The 16,956-nt window shown below is 33.8% G+C and overlaps 1 protein-coding gene across 2 annotated transcripts in view; it reads left to right on the top strand.

Moving 5' to 3' along the window:
* Positions 1-16,956, top strand: part of LOC144440809 (ral guanine nucleotide dissociation stimulator-like 1) — a 79,206-nt gene that overhangs the window by 38,621 nt on the left and 23,629 nt on the right. For both annotated transcript variants that reach the window (XM_078130203.1, XM_078130202.1), the window contains exons 8-11: positions 1,051-1,154; positions 10,223-10,307; positions 10,665-10,760; positions 13,655-13,774. In XM_078130203.1, coding sequence (XP_077986329.1) covers positions 1,051-1,154; positions 10,223-10,307; positions 10,665-10,760; positions 13,655-13,774 — 405 coding nt within the window. The remainder of the gene's footprint in view (positions 1-1,050; positions 1,155-10,222; positions 10,308-10,664; positions 10,761-13,654; positions 13,775-16,956) is intronic.

The following is a 16,956-nucleotide window of genomic DNA, read 5'->3' as shown; positions in this document are numbered from 1 at the left end:
GCCACAGTCTACATTTGGTATGTGAATAGAAAGAAGATTGGCATGAGCTTACTGTTAGCAAATGTTTGGTTATTGCTTTGAACTTGTGGAACACAATATTCAGTCACAGTTCTAACTTGTAATTATCAGCTCAATCTCCTAGTTAGTGCAGTGAGACCTGTAAAATTTGAATATGACCCAACGTATGGAAAACAAATAAACAGTTTCATGTGCACCATGGCCTTTCCTGACGTGGAGAGTATGTCTTGGGTAGTTTAGAAACTATGTGCTGTTATCATTATCTATCCACGTGATTGGTTACTTATTAACAGACTTGTTAGACAGGGTTTGCATCAATATGACAGCCATTACGACAAAGCCCCTTCCATTCAGGGGTGAAGAGATGATCAAATAGAGTCTAAGACCACATCGGCAGATGGTCTATGCTGAAAACTTCACTCAGATAAATTCAAACTGTCATGTCACCATTTCATTCTCACTAAAACTTCAACTTTCTTTTTGAGCTTTCCTTCAAGATCGAACGCATTACATAAATTTACCAAATTCAGTACATGCTCTCAAGGGGTTGCGTGAGCATGGTTCACACACATCATTTTTAAGGCATCGTTGAACTTGAAGAATTAACAAATCTCTAGGTGTATACCAAGTTAACAGTTAAAAGGTGACTGCTAGAATGACCGTGGAATGATACGAATAGGGCAGACGAGGCTCCAAAAACTTCAATTGACAGCAGCAAATTATACAATTGGCACCTTGGCGACAACGTTATCATTTTTTTTCCAATTAGGAATTTTATTCGCATTTTGCGACTGTGGCGAGCGCTAGCGCTAACTCTGAGTTAGTTGTAGTGTTATGACAGATAGTTGTTGTGTTATGTTTGTCAGTTGTAGAGTTATGTTAGTTAGTAGTAGTGTTATATCAGTTTAGTAGTAGTGTAATGTCAGCAAATATGGAAATAATGCTCATCTATTTGCAATGTGGTCCTTATAGAATTCAATATATTGCAGTCATTAAATGAACCACAACACCTCTCGTTTCTGTTTTGTACAGGAATGTCGGAATTTAAAGAATTTTTCATCTTTAAAAGCTATCCTGTCTGGCTTACAAAAGGATTGTATCCATCGCTTGAAGAGAACGTGGGCTGCTGTTCCCAGGTAAGTGTACAATGTCAGATACTCCTATGTTCTTCTTAGGTGATTAAGTCCTCTCTGATCCTCATCCCAAAACAGAAATGAGAACATACCTATTAGCACTGGAGAAGTTTTAAATATGTACAGAATAAGGATGCAAAGGATGTGTCTGTCTGTCTGTGTGTGTGTGTGTGTGTCTATGTGGATCTCTGTGTGTGTGAATGTGTGTGTAAACAATTTAAAGTCAAAACCCACTGAACCAATTTTCATGATATTTGGTAGGTATATTACCTTGGGTGTCTAGTTGGGAAATTGTTCAATTCAAAACGATCTTACCACCGGTTTGTGATTTGGGTCAACCATAACAATTGCATATGTCCTGTAAAGCTTGTTGATATACCTTTCAGTGTTAATGAATACTTTGCATAATTAATTACTTTCAGTAATTAGGCTATATCTTAAGACCGCATGCTTCAATTTCAATATAATTTACTTCATAAATTAAACATAACAAACTTTATATGCCCTATAAAGTTTGTTGATGTACCATTACAGCGTTAATAACTAATTTGCATGATTAATGATTTTTGGTAATTAGGATATATCATAAGGATGCATACTTCAATTTCAATACAATTTAGTACATACATTAACCATAACAAAGCAGATATGACCTACAAAATTTGTTGATATAGCTACAGTTTTCATGAAATATTTTCATAATTAAATATATAATAGGTAACTAGGCTGTATCTTAAAAATGCAAGCTTCAAATTTTGTATAATATGATACATATATCAACCATAATAATACGCACCTATGAAGTTTGTTGCTACAACATTTACCTTTAATGAGTATTTTGAATAATGAACGATATTTAGTAATTAAGCAGTATCATGCACTCTTCAAATTCCGTATTATAATTTGGCACATACATTAACCTAAGAAAGCACGCTTGTCCAGAAAAAAGCCTGTTACCATAGTTTTTATTAGCTCCGCTGTCAGTGAAACCTGAAAGCGTAGCTTTAGGTATAGGTGGGTATAGGTATAGAGGTATAAGTGATCATAGGTGTCCATCAACTTTTTATATTTTCATCATCTTCTCCAAAAGTGACAGTCAGAATACTTTGATATTTGGTGTACATGTTCCCTGGGGGAGGCTATTCAGATTTGTTCATGCCAAAATGATCTGTGCCATTTTCAGTTTTTTAGCTCCGCTGTCAGCGAAAGCTGAAAGTGTAGCTTTAGGTATAGGTGGGTATTGAGGTATAGAGAGTAGAGTGAATCATAGGTGTCCGTCAAACTTTTATATTTTCACTATCTACGCCGAAAGTGACAGTCGGAATTCTTCGATATTTGGTGTGCATGTTCCCTGGGGGGAGGCTATTCAGATTTGTTCATGCCAAGTTGATCTGTGCCATTTTCAATTTTTTATGATTTTTTTTCCAAAAATGACATTTTCATCAACTTCTCATAAACCTTAAGTCAGATTGCCTTGATATCAGGTGTGTTGATGCACAGGGGGTAGCTTACTTAGATTTGTTAATTTCAAGTCAACACGTCTTCTCTTCTATTTTTTATGATTTTTTTTTTGAAATTTGAAAAAAAAATGAATATGTTAATGAGCATAATGACCGACGCCATATTGGAAATCAGTCCGCGAGACTTTAGGTAAAGTGCAACTTTTCAAAAGACACTATTGACGTCAAACAAGCAATGTAATATGTGCTATAGTCTTAATTCTACGCATTGTGCGCCCAAATGACAAATATTTGTTCGAAAAAGGTTTGTAAACTTCAAATCCAATTCACACACCACCCCTCCTACAGAATGGTTCATTCCAGTATATGCACCTCATAGCTCATGATCATTGTGAGAAGTCTTCCATGCCTGAACTGAAGTGTTTTTGACAGAGTCAGTCGTCAATAAAAACGATAATACTCTTTCTAAAATTACCACATTTTGAAAGGGAAAGTACTTTGTGGTTCATTTATGGAGTTTTGTTTTTGTACGATCAATATTGGTGGCAAAATTACAGCGTCAAAATTGCCGATGTGGTAATGCACGTAAATCCCAAGTACCCGGATGCACGAGGGACTAACCCAGAAGCAAGTCGTTGTCAGCCATACGTTACAGTGCAGTGGTAACATCGTCCGAGAAATCGCTGCGTTCAGTGTCATTATTCACAGAATTGTTGTTTTCGAGTGAAACCCCGTCTTGAATTGTATAACTCTAACAAATGAAGACATGTCAAGTTATATTTTGAAAGTTGTATCGCTAGTTTGAGACGATTTTCTCACGTACTACTACTATCGGGGCTTACTTGGGCTTGGACCTTACTCCAGTTCATCGGGAAGTTTAGCCAGCCCGATAATTCTTTCTGGTTTAGTTTGCAACACTTTTGATCGCGCAGATTTTGTTGTTGTGATGAAAAGAAATTTAAAAAAAGATCACTTCAACCATTTCGTTGTGTTTTCTTTATGAAAAGTAATCGAACATGAACGAGTGTTACCACTGTAACCAGGAGGGTCTATGCTGTAACGTATGGCAAGGGTTCGACATACACGCTGGTCCGCTATCCCGCGAGTCTAGTAACTTTCTGTAAGGACCATGTACCAGTAAAGGTTACTAAAATGCCCATTGTAGGTAGTCCAACGGGAGCTCAGACGATCTCGCGCCATTGCTGTACTACGTGGCACTTTATTCTGGCGGGGTGTCTCTTGAAAACGGGAATAGCGAACGATGAGCCAATCAAGTGAGACCTTTCAAATGTAGCTAATATTATAGCCAATAAAATTAGTTGTACGATGATATGTGTATAATAAGTCCTCTACACTGTAACAAGTAAATAGTAAAGTTGAAATCTTTGTCGCATGAATTCGTATTTATGTACGGATGCGTAGTCTTTCTGAACAGTAATTCTTAGATCAGTTAGTATTTAAACTTCGTTTCTGAGTTAATTATTCGGTAGGTTATTGACGAGCTCCCTTTGTAAAAACGCTGTACAAATTGGATGTCGGCGTTCGCCCGGCCACGTTCAACGGAACTAGTGAAGCTCAATCATAACAATGGTGGCTGTCAAAATCGAAGACGCAATTTGACCGTGTTGTTATTTCAGTGAGTTTATTCAGCAAGAAAACAACGTGTTCTATGTTTTTGTACTTCCTACATGATGTGATGATCGTTTTTTTTACCGGTACAACTTACAGCCTACAATGAAACTGCTAACTTACTTAGTAACACTGACCATGGATGTATTAGTGATACATCACTAATACATCCATGCACTGACACGATTCCGTGTTCCGTGTTCCGTGTTCATGTTTTGGTATTCAGTTTGAAAAATTAAAATCCTGAACTTTATTTTGCGAACGGTTTTGTCATTTCTTAGTAATTATAGGGCCGACTGTATCACGTTTAACGTTTATGTCAACCCGGAAGTACATAGACACGAAAATAGACGAAGTGACTTGTACATGTAATTAGTAACAAAATTTTGCTGTAACTGCTGGTAACCTTCAAATTTATTTATTTTTATGTTGTAAATACATTCTAATATGCACTAAGGACAACACTATAAAGACTTGCTCTATGGGAAGGTAATTTTTTGTCTTTTAAAAATTCAATAGTTAGATCAATGTGTACCAGAAATGTTATGTAGTATTTAAGCTAGAAATAAGACCACATAACATCTTATTACTCCCCCCCCCCCCCAATTAAGACAAACTACTCACAGAAAGCAACAAAAAGAGAAGAAGCTCCAAAACATAAAAAAGAGAATAAAATTACAGTAAGGAGTTGATGATGCACAAACAACTACAACGAAATAGACAGTTCAATTACAACAGTGTTTGAAATAAATATGGGGTTTGGAAAAGTGAATTAGAAGTAGAGCAAAAACTAAGAGAGATGAAGAGCCTAAGTGAACAAGCGAAAGCACTTAAAGATAGGACCCCCAAATTTTTTGCAGGACTACTACGTTATCAATTTTACTAGTCCTGTGGGATAGTGACTTTTACTCCAGTGTCGAACCCTGTTGGCTGAGAATGACTCTCTTTCAGGTACTTGGGGATTGTCGCCGTACGGAAACTAAGATGGCGATTAATACATTTCTTCCCTATATATATATATCTACTACAACTAGTACAAGTTGAATGTTGTTGACTTGGTAAATTTGTTAGAAAATTGAAATTCAAATTGCCTCAAAATTATTTTAGATCCCTAGTTTATTTCATTCATCATTAAAATTTTCCAGGGTTAAAGCTGTAAGACACTGGAATTATTTATAGCCAACCTCAAAATCCTCTTTTTTTCTTCTTTTTCTTGTGTGCATTTCCCAGTCATTTTTTCCCTGAGATTTTGTGCAATTTTTCATAACAGTAGATTTTTGTTATAAAATGGTGACTATGGTATAAAAGTACAATACAATGTACATTACCAACTTCTGTGTAAAATGTGTTTTATAGTGAGACATCATATGAAACCACTAACCACTTTATTGCATCGCTAAAACAAAACTGCATAGTAAAGAGCTAAAGAACTGAACCACTTCTACATGTCACCAAAATAAAAAAAAAAAACAAAAAAAAAAACAGCGGAGCTAGGTAGGTCGCTTGTTATGATTTTTTTTTCAAAAATGATATTTTCATCATCTCCTCAAATACTTCTTGTCAGATTGCTTTGATATCTGGTGTGTTGATGTGCAGCGGGTAGCTTACTCATATTTGTTAATTTCAAGTCTACATCTTCTTTTCTATTTTTGATGATTTTTTTTGTAATTTAAAAAAATAATAATATGTTAATGAGCATTGTGACCGACGCCATATTGGAAATCAGTCCACGAGACTTTAAGTAAACTGCCACTTTTCAAAAGACACTATTGACGTCAAACAAGCAATGTAATATGTGCTATAGTCATAATTCTACGCATTGTGCACCCAAATGACAAGTGTTTGTTTGCAACAGGGTTGTAAACTTCAAATCCAAATTTTGCAACCCTTTCACATAATCAGCCAGTCCGCAACAAACCACATTTGCATACAATCTATCCTCATATGCTCCAGATAGCGACACTTTGAATGGCTGCTCACGAGCCTTATTTTTCGGTATTTTCAACTCGCCGTAACTTTCACTAGAGTTCCCCATTTTTGATACTGAAAATGCCTAAACCTCAACTGATATCTCTTCTTTCGTGCCAGCAAAATAAATTTTGGCATTACATTTAGGAATACCGATTTTCCGACGTATTCGGGACACATACTTGAGGCCCTGAAATTTCGACCCAGTTTTTCGCTCATAGCATGGAAGTATAACCCTCCAAGCTCATAGTTTCCTCAATACGGACCAGAAAGTTTACAAATTTCACAAAAAGGTGGATTTTTATGTGTTTTTAATAAGCATGGCAAGTAAATTTAGTAGGATTGTTGTGTAACGGTCCCGACCGTTCAAGAATTTTAGGTACAAAATGACTGATTTGACCCGGAAGCTGAAGATGACCTCGTTTGACGTCCGGGCGATTTTCCACAGCAAAAACACGGGAGTTCTTGGTACTCACTAAAATCACACTTCAGACCCACTATAAAAGTTTGATGTTTTTAGATAAACTGTATCTTGTGATTAATTCTATATTGTCGTGCAATTTGGAGTGACAGTGAACCAGAATGAAGACAACTCGCGTAAGGAAGGCATGCCTTGGCATGCAGCTGAAGTTATGCAAGAGCAGTCTCACTGCCGACTGTGAATCGACCAAACTTTGTTTATTGGCCGACAGTTTACATGTAAAGTTAAGCGACATGAACTTGTCTTGCCATTTCCAAAATGCAAATATTTGGCAGGTAAAAATAATTAAAATAATTACAACTTTAATTTGGTTTCAGACTTTGCATTATGTTTTTCGTATCTTTCCCCGTTTTACATGTAAATCCGAAAAGGTTCTCTCTGGTCATGCCAGTGGTTAGTGACTTGACCCTACAAATAGTAGGGACAATTGTCAGAATCGAGTCCCAGATTACTCCGTATGCAAGCATGACTTGTCAGTGATCATACCGGGGCTGCTTTGAGTACGAGCGAGGTGAGGCATGTTGAGGTAATTTGTTGAGAATTATAAATATTGCGAAATGTCAAGTACAAGGTTTAAATACAATGGAATGATGAAAAAAAAATTGGCCGAGTCTGCTGACAGGCACCGATCACAAGAAACTCCGTAAATTAAAATATCAGACGATGTTATGTCTACTACAACTAGTACAAGTTGAATGTTGTTGACTTGGTAAATTTGTTAGAAAATTGATATTCAAATTGCCTCAAAATTATTTTAGATCCCTAGTTTATTTCATTCATCATTAAAATTTTCCAGGGTTACAGCTGTAAGGCACTGGAATTATTGATAGCCAACCTCAAAATCCTCTTTTTTTCTTTTTCTTGTGTGCATTTCCCAGTCATTTTTTTCTGAGATTTTGTGCAATTTTTCATAACAGTAGATTTTTGTTATAAAATGGTGACTATGGTATAAAAGTACAATACATTACCAACTTCTGTGTAAAATGTGTTTTATAGTGAGACATCATATGAAACCAGTAACCACTTTATTAGTATTACATCACTAAAACAAAACTGCATAGTGAAGAGCTGAAGAACTGAACCACTTCTACATGTCACCAAAATAAAAAATTAAATTAAAAAAAAAACAGCGGAGCTATTCTGACCGATAGGTCGCTTGTTTTAAGTTTTAAAACCAGAATACATAGCAATAGTGAATGTGAGAATTTTGAATCACCTTTAAAACCAGAATACATAGCAATAGTGAATGTGAGCATTTTGAATCACCTTTAAAACCAGAATACATAGCAATAGTGAATGTGAGCATTTTGAATCACCTTTAAAACCAGAATACATAGCAATAGTGAATGTGAGCATTTTGAATCACCTTTGAAACCAGAATACATAGCAATAGTGAATGTGAACATTTTGAATCACCTTTGAAACCAGAATACATAGCAATAGTGAATGTGAACATTTTGAATCACCTTTGAAACCAGAATACATAGCAATAGTGAATGTGAACATTTTGAATCACCTTTAAAACCAGAATACATAGCAATAGTGAATGTGAGCATTTTGAATCACCTTTGAAACCAGAATACATAGCAATAGTGAATGTGAGCATTTTGAATCACCTTTAAAACCAGAATACATAGCAATAGTGAATGTGAGCATTTTGAATCACCTTTGAAACCAGAATACATAGCAATAGTGAATGTGAGCATTTTGAATCACCTTTAAAACCAGAATACATAGCAATAGTGAATGTGAGCATTTTGAATCACCTTTGAAACCAGAATACATAGCAAGAGTGAATGTGAACATTTTGAATCACCTTTAAAACCAGAATACATAGCAATAGTGAATGTGAGCATTTTGAATCACCTTTGAAACCAGAATACATAGCAATAGTGAATGTGAACATTTTGAATCACCTTTAAAACCAGAATACATAGCAATAGTGAATGTGAGCATTTTGAATCACCTTTAAAACCAGAATACATAGCAATAGTGAATGTGAGCATTTTGAATCACCTTTAAAACCAGAATACATAGCAATAGTGAATGTGAGCATTTTGAATCACCTTTAAAACCAGAATACATAGCAATAGTGAATGTGAACATTTTGAATCACCTTTAAAACCAGAATACATAGCAATAGTGAATGTGAGCATTTTGAATCACCTTTGAAACCAGAATACATAGCAATAGTGAATGTGAGCATTTTGAATCACCTTTAAAACCAGAATACATAGCAATAGTGAATGTGAGAATTTTGAATCACCTTTAAAACCAGAATACATAGCAATAGTGAATGTGAGCATTTTGAATCACCTTTAAAACCAGAATACATAGCAATAGTGAATGTGAGAATTTTGAATCACCTTTAAAACCAGAATACATAGCAATAGTGAATGTGAGCATTTTGAATCACCTTTAAAACCAGAATACATAGCAATAGTGAATGTGAACATTTTGAATCACCTTTAAAACCAGAATACATAGCAATAGTGAATGTGAACATTTTGAATCACCTTTAAAACCAGAATACATAGCAATAGTGAATGTGAACATTTTGAATCACCTTTAAAACCAGAATACATAGCAATAGTGAATGTGAGCATTTTGAATCACCTTTGATTTCACAACCTTGACCTGTATAGCAAGATAGAGGACATGTTTCAAATTTGTTGACATCTTTATCTACTGCAAATATTGGCTTCATACAGTGGTTATCAACTATAGTATTCTGTAGCATGTGTCAAGAACTCAAACAAGATTTGTAATATTTTATTTATTAAATCATTTTTGTAGTTACATTTACAATTTACTTGTCGCATTTCCTTGTCTTTACATTACTCTTTTAAGCATGTATTTTGGGCCTATGGACTTTGAGTTCAAAATAAAGTGATTTGCAGTGCATTTCACTAAGCTTTGGGCCTATGGACTTCGAGTTCAAAATAAAGTGATTTGCAGTGCATTTCACTAAGCTTTGAGCCTATGGACTTTGAGTTCAAAATAAAGTGATTTGCAGTATATTTCACTAAGCTTTGGGAAGCCCAGTAATGGAGTGAGTCTGATAAAACTTGCAAAGAGTCATATACATTGTCATTGCACAATAATTTGTAAGAAAACAAGGTAAAATGTCAGGGAAACCCTGATAGACTTAAACTAATTGTCAGCCTAAACACAAACACAGTACCTGGCAATGTACTTACTAAGTCATTGCTATATTTACTGTTACAATAAATGTAAAAAGTAGTGAAGTAGTGAATTTCTCTTTTAATAGTAGTGAGCAATGGCTCAGAGACTAATATTCTGACTGAGAACAAGATATGTCCCCAGTGTGTTGTACTCTGTGTATCCATGGTAATACAACAAGATATGTCCCCAGTGTGTTGTACTCTGTGTATCCATGGTAATACAACAAGATATGTCCCCAGTGTGTTGTACTCTGTGTATCCATGGTAATACAACAAGATATGTCCCCAGTGTGTTGTACTCTGTGTATCCATGGTAATACAACAACTTTCATACAATTTTATCATCAGGGATACATTATTGGTATTTGAAGAACTTTCTGAGATCTTTTGTCAAGACAACAACCATGAAGTTTGGAGAGAGATTCTGATGAAGGTAAGAACAAATACTAAACCAGTCAAGCATTGCAATCATGACTCAGAATTATGACGTTAAACAAGACAAAACATAGGAGGTACATTGTATGATACCATGGCAACCAGCAGAAGCAGTAGTACTAGTATGTATCAGTTAGAAAGTGTTACACTTAGTCTTTAGATGAATTAAACTATAGTGAGTAGTCTGGAGACATGTTTAAAGATCAATATTTTTGAGAGAGGGAGGAAGGGGGAGGTAAGATAGGGGGAGAGAAAGAGGAAGAGAGAGTGCATTGACCAGACTTGGAAGACCTCAATGTGTTTCCTAATGATGATATCCATATTGACTGTTTTTTTTTGTGGTACAATCTTTCAGGAAGGCACTGCCAAGTTTGTTGATGGTTCATCTACATTTCAAAGTAGAACAATACGAAGACAGACAAGTAAGAAGAATTTACGGAAAGTAGACAATGTAAGTTTTTATGTTTTTGGCAAGAATGGAGACCAAGCTCAAACATACATGATTGTATTAATTCTACAAAATCACATAGTACTATATTGTATCAATTGTACAAAATTACATAGTACTATATTGTATCAATTGTACAAAATTACATTTTACTGTATTGTATCAATTGTACAAAATTACATAGTACTGTATTGTATCAATTGTACAAAATTACATAGTACTGTATTGTATCAATTGTACAAAATCACATAGTACTGTATTGTATCAATTGTACAAAATTACATAGTACTATATTGTATCAATTGTACAAAATTACATAGTACTGTATTGTATCAATTGTACAAAATTACATTTTACTGTATTGTATCAATTGTACAAAATTACATAGTACTGTATTGTATCAATTGTACAAAATCACATAGTACTGTATTGTATCAATTGTACAAAATTACATAGTACTGTATTGTATCAATTGTACAAAATTACATAGTACTGTATTGTATCAATTGTACAAAATTACATAGTACTGTATTGTATCAATTGTACAAAATTACATAGTACTATATTGTATCAATTGTACAAAATTACATAGTACTGTATTGTATCAATTGTACAAAATCACATAGTACTGTATTGTATCAATTGTACAAAATCACATAGTACTGTATTGTATCAATTGTACAAAATTACATAGTACTGTATTGTATCAATTGTACAAAATCACATAGTACTGTATTGTATCAATTGTACAAAATTACATAGTACTGTATTGTATCAATTGTACAAAATCACATAGTACTGTATTGTATCAATTGTACAAAATTACATAGTACTGTATTGTATCAATTGTACAAAATCACATAGTACTGTATTGTATCAATTGTACAAAATTACATAGTACTATATTGTATCAATTGTACAAAATTACATAGTACTGTATTGTATCAATTGTACAAAATTACATAGTATTATATTGTATCAATTGTACAAAATCACATAGTACTGTATTGTATCAATTGTACAAAATTACATAGTATTATATTGTATCAATTGTACAAAATCACATAGTACTGTATTGTATCAATTGTACAAAATTACATAGTACTATATTGTATCAATTGTACAAAATTACATAGTACTGTATTGTATCAATTGTACAAAATCACATAGTACTGTATTGTATCAATTGTACAAAATTACGTAGTACTGTTAGTATTGTATCAATTGTACAAAATTACATAGTACTGTATTGTATCAATTGTACAAAATTACATAGTACTGTATTGTATCAATTGTACAAAATTACATAGTACTATATTGTATCAATTGTACAAAATTACATAGTACTGTATTGTATCAATTGTACAAAATTACATAGTACTATATTGTATCAATTGTACAAAATCACATAGTACTATATTGTATCAATTGTACAAAATTACATAGTACTGTATTGTATCAATTGTACAAAATTACATAGTACTGTATTGTATCAATTGTACAAAATTACATTGTACTGTTAGTATTGTATCAATTGTACAAAATTACATAGTACTGTATTGTATCAGTTCCAAGAATAGTTTATTTGTATATCAGGGTTCGTACGGTCCTGGAAAACCCTGGAAAACCCTGGAATTTCAAACCCTCCCTGGAAAACCCTGGAAAACCCTGGAAAATGTGCCCTACCCCTGGAAAACCCTGGAAAATGATCATGACCAATCGATCAATTAATATTGACGATCGTCATGTCTGTGCTCGAGCCACCCATTCATATGATTCTGAATCTCGTAAATGTAAAATGTCGAAAATATTTTCAAAGTCTTTCGCCACGGTGGTGAATCAAAATTCACGCTGATTAGACCCAGACAGTCAAACGATCGTTCCACGAGACACTTTGCCCCACAGACCGTGCCTATGCGTAGTTGAATGGGCACCGCAGTGTTTGTTTCGATCTTACATATTGCTACTCCATCTCCCAGTCGCCATTTCAGGGACATGATATTGTAACAGTCCCGGCCAGGGGAAACAGTGGGTCTGTTAACAAGATTATCGTAACATTGTAGCGAGTATCAAAGCATCATCAACCACGACTAGAAATTGTTACAAGTTTGGCGCACGAGTCCGACATACTAATACTAGAAACTCAGGCATGGCAATACTACGGCCTAGGGAAGTGCAGTTGAATTTCCGGGTTGTGGAAGTACGGTTTTGACTTTTATGTCGTCGATAAATGGGTATTTGTGTTACATGTTCTAAAAGAATAAACTACTGTTTTATGTTTTCGGTACAGTAACATTCGTCAGTGGTCAAGTTGAGTTGAGAAATCGCGATGTTCCGCAACTCGTGGCATCAGGACATAAACATCGAGATGCAAGCGATGAATGTATTCAGTTATTCATAGCTCGAAATTTCGTAACGTTTTCATTCAAAATTTTGAAGAAAAAAATTATTTATTTTTCTGTATATGTCTGAATTAGACTGACGAATGCTGCGACTCAATCTTACACGATCAGTGTACCAGCTTGACGAAACAGCTACTTAGGGGAGAACCATTTGATTTGGGGGGGGGGGGGGTATGGAGGAAGTAGGTACGGGAGCATTTTTTTTTTCCAGTCAGAGTGACAGCAATTTTTTCTTTCTACTGTCAGTCCTGCATCAATTCTTTTTTCAAATGGAGTAGCAGCGCAAATTTTTTTTAAAATAGTCATTACTTTAGTGTCAACACCCCTGGAAAATGGCCAAAATCAATATGAATACCCCTGGAAAACTGACGAAAAACCCCTGGAAAGTCCTGGAATTTTGTTTTGCTTTAAGTGTACGAACCCTGGTATATGTATTGCACTGTATTGTACTTGGAAATAACTAACTATTAAAACTTTTATTTTTGTGTTAAACAGAGTACAGTCCATGGCACTGTACCATACTTAGGCACATTTTTGACAGATCTTATGATGATCCACAGTGCTTTCCCAGATATCCTAGAAAATGGCTATGTCAATTTTAACAAGAAAAGAAAGGTGAGTCTAAGCAATCAAACATTATAATTATATATTAGTTGAACTTTGAAAGAGTGCACTGCTATCGGCTTTGGGTATGTATGGAATTCCTAAACACAGAAGTCCAGTATTTAAAAGGATTATGGGTAATATATTCATTTGCAGGAAATTCAAACTGTCTTAAGCAGCACAGATTTTTAGATAATGTATATATATATATATATATATATATATATATATATATATATATATATATATATATATATATATATATATATATATATATATATATATATATATATATATATATATATATATATATACACACACACACACATATACAGACATACATACATATATATATATATATATATATATATATATATATATATATATTATATATATATATATATATTATATATACACATATACACATATACATACATACATACATACATACATACATACATACATACATACATACATACATACATACATACATACAGACAGACAGACAGACAGACAGACAGACAGACATGCATGCATGCATGCATACATACATACATACATACATACATACATACATACATACATACAGACATACATACATACATACATACATACATACATACATACATACATACATACATACATACATACATACATACATACATACATACATGCATGCATACAGACATACATACATGCGATATACACGATCATTTGGCTTTGGCTATGGGCATGGTCATGTTACTAGATATATTTGCATACATTTTTTAATGTTTTTGTTCACTTGTGTATGCATTCCTGATATTATCTTTGCAATATATGTGATCATTTGGCTGTTGCTATTGGCATGGTCTTGTTGCTAGGCAGATTTGCATACATATTTTGAATGTTTATTCATTTGTCTTTCAATTCCTGTTATCTTTTGCAATATATGTGATTATTTGGCTGTTGCTATGGGCGTTGTCTTGTTGCTAGGCAAATTTACACATATTTTTGATTGTTTATTCAATTGTCTATTAATCCCTGTTTTGTGTCTGTGTGTGTGTCTGTCTGTGTGTGTGTGTGTGTGTCTGTCTGTGTGTCTGTGTCATCATTTTTGCCAAAACGGCTGGCTCAATTCAAACGAAATTTTGTATACATGTTCCGTAGGGTAATGGCAAGAACTGATTAGGTTTTGGTAAACATTCCATGAATATTAATGAGCAATTTACGTAATTAATGGTTTTTGGTAATTAGGCTATATCGCAAGAATGCACGCTTCAAATTCATTATAACTTGGTACATACATTTGCGATACCATAGCACACCTGTCTGAAAATATTACTAATGAAGCTTTTAGTTTTAATAAGTTATTGGCATATATTGGTAGGCCCCTAAAAAGGAAAAAAAATAGTTTCTCGTCAGAAAATGTTGTCTAAAGTGGTGCGATGATGTGATTTGTTTTTTACATTCTCAACAAATGTTAATCAATCTACTTATCATTGCAGTTACTGTTCTTTTTATTTAGTACTTTACAGCAAGTGTGTATGTGGGGCAGATGTCATGGGCTAGTTCATGATTAGTTTTGCAGTTATCTTCACTGGTGGCAATTAATGTAGGGAGAGTTACTTTTGTGTTTTCCCTTTCATCTGCAGACTGAATTGGCTGGACAAACATGACAAAAAAAATTAACATGGGAAGGGGGGTACTTAAGTGATGGACGCTGACCAGAAACAATTTTCTTTTTTTTTGGCCTTTAAAACTCTTTCTACATTGAGTGCTATGCTACAATGTTCTATAAAGCTTCACATTACATGTTGTGCTTGGCCAGGAGATCACTAACAGCAATAGGCAAATAGCAATCAATGAGAAAAAATAACTTATTGCATATGTTCTGTTGTATTCAAACAATTGTCTGTAGGAACGACAATCTCAAAACTTTGCCCTTACGGAAAGCATTCAGTTTAAATCTGGTTGAGATATAAGGTTTGCATTTTCACACCTAATTTGCGTATCACTTATGATCATTATATGCTTAATATTTCTTCATCTATTCACCCCCAGATGAATCCTCATTAAATTTCAGCCTAATCTGCTGAGTAGTTTTGGAATTAAAGCTTTTTGACCAAAAACACACATTTTTAGCCCTTAATTGCATATCACTGATGGGATCATCATGTTGTGAACAATTCTTAATCTAAACACCCTTAAGAATATTCCCACCAAATTTCAGACCTATTTACCCAGTAGTTTTTACCTCCCATAAGGGTACGGGACGTATTAAAAGGGGATGTCTGTCTGTCTGTCTGTCCATCTGTCTGTGTGTGTGTGTGTGTGTGTCAGTCATCATTTTCTTAAAAACAGCTGGCTCATTTGTACTGAAATTTGGTACATGTAGTGTTTGGGATAATGGCTAGATCCGATTAGTTTTTGAGCTAGATCTGTTCATGTTAATTAGGGAAATTTGCATATCAATGAAATCAACTAATTAAGCAATATCTTAAGACTGCATACTTCAATTTCAATATAATTTAGTATATTCGTTAAACATAACAACATACATTTGTCCTATAAAATTTATTGATGTACCTTACAGCGGTAAGGAATAATTTGCATAATTAATTATTTTTGGTAATTAGGCTATATCTTAAGAATGCATACTTCAATTTCAATATAATTTAGTACATGCATTAACCATTAGAAAATGCATATGTCGTATAATTTTTGTACCTTACAGTGTTAATGAATAATTTGCATAATTAATTATTTTCGGTAATTAGGCCATTTCTTAATACATACTTCAATTTCAATATAATTCAGTAGATACATTAACAATAACAATCACATATGTGCTATAAAGTTTGTTGATGTACCTTACACTGTTACAGTGTTAAGGAATAATTTGCATAATTAATTATTTTCGGTAATTAGGCCATTTCTTAATACATACTTCAATTTCAATATAATTCAGTACTTATGTTAAATATCACAGAGTGCAAATGTCCTATAAAAACTTTGTTGATATAGTTTACAGTTTTAATGAAGAATTTGCATAATTAATGATCGTAGGTAACTTGGCTATATCTTAAATTTGCAAGCTTCAAATTTCATATAATACGGTACATATATCAACTGTAATAATACGCATCTGTGCTAAAACGTTGTTGACACAATTTTTACCTCTAATGAGTAATTTGAATAACGAATGTTATTCA

The sequence above is a fragment of the Glandiceps talaboti genome, chromosome 10, assembly GCF_964340395.1.
Source record: "Glandiceps talaboti chromosome 10, keGlaTala1.1, whole genome shotgun sequence".
NCBI classification, from domain to species: Eukaryota; Metazoa; Hemichordata; class Enteropneusta; family Spengelidae; genus Glandiceps; species Glandiceps talaboti.
This window is presented reverse-complemented; position numbering and strand designations above follow the sequence as displayed.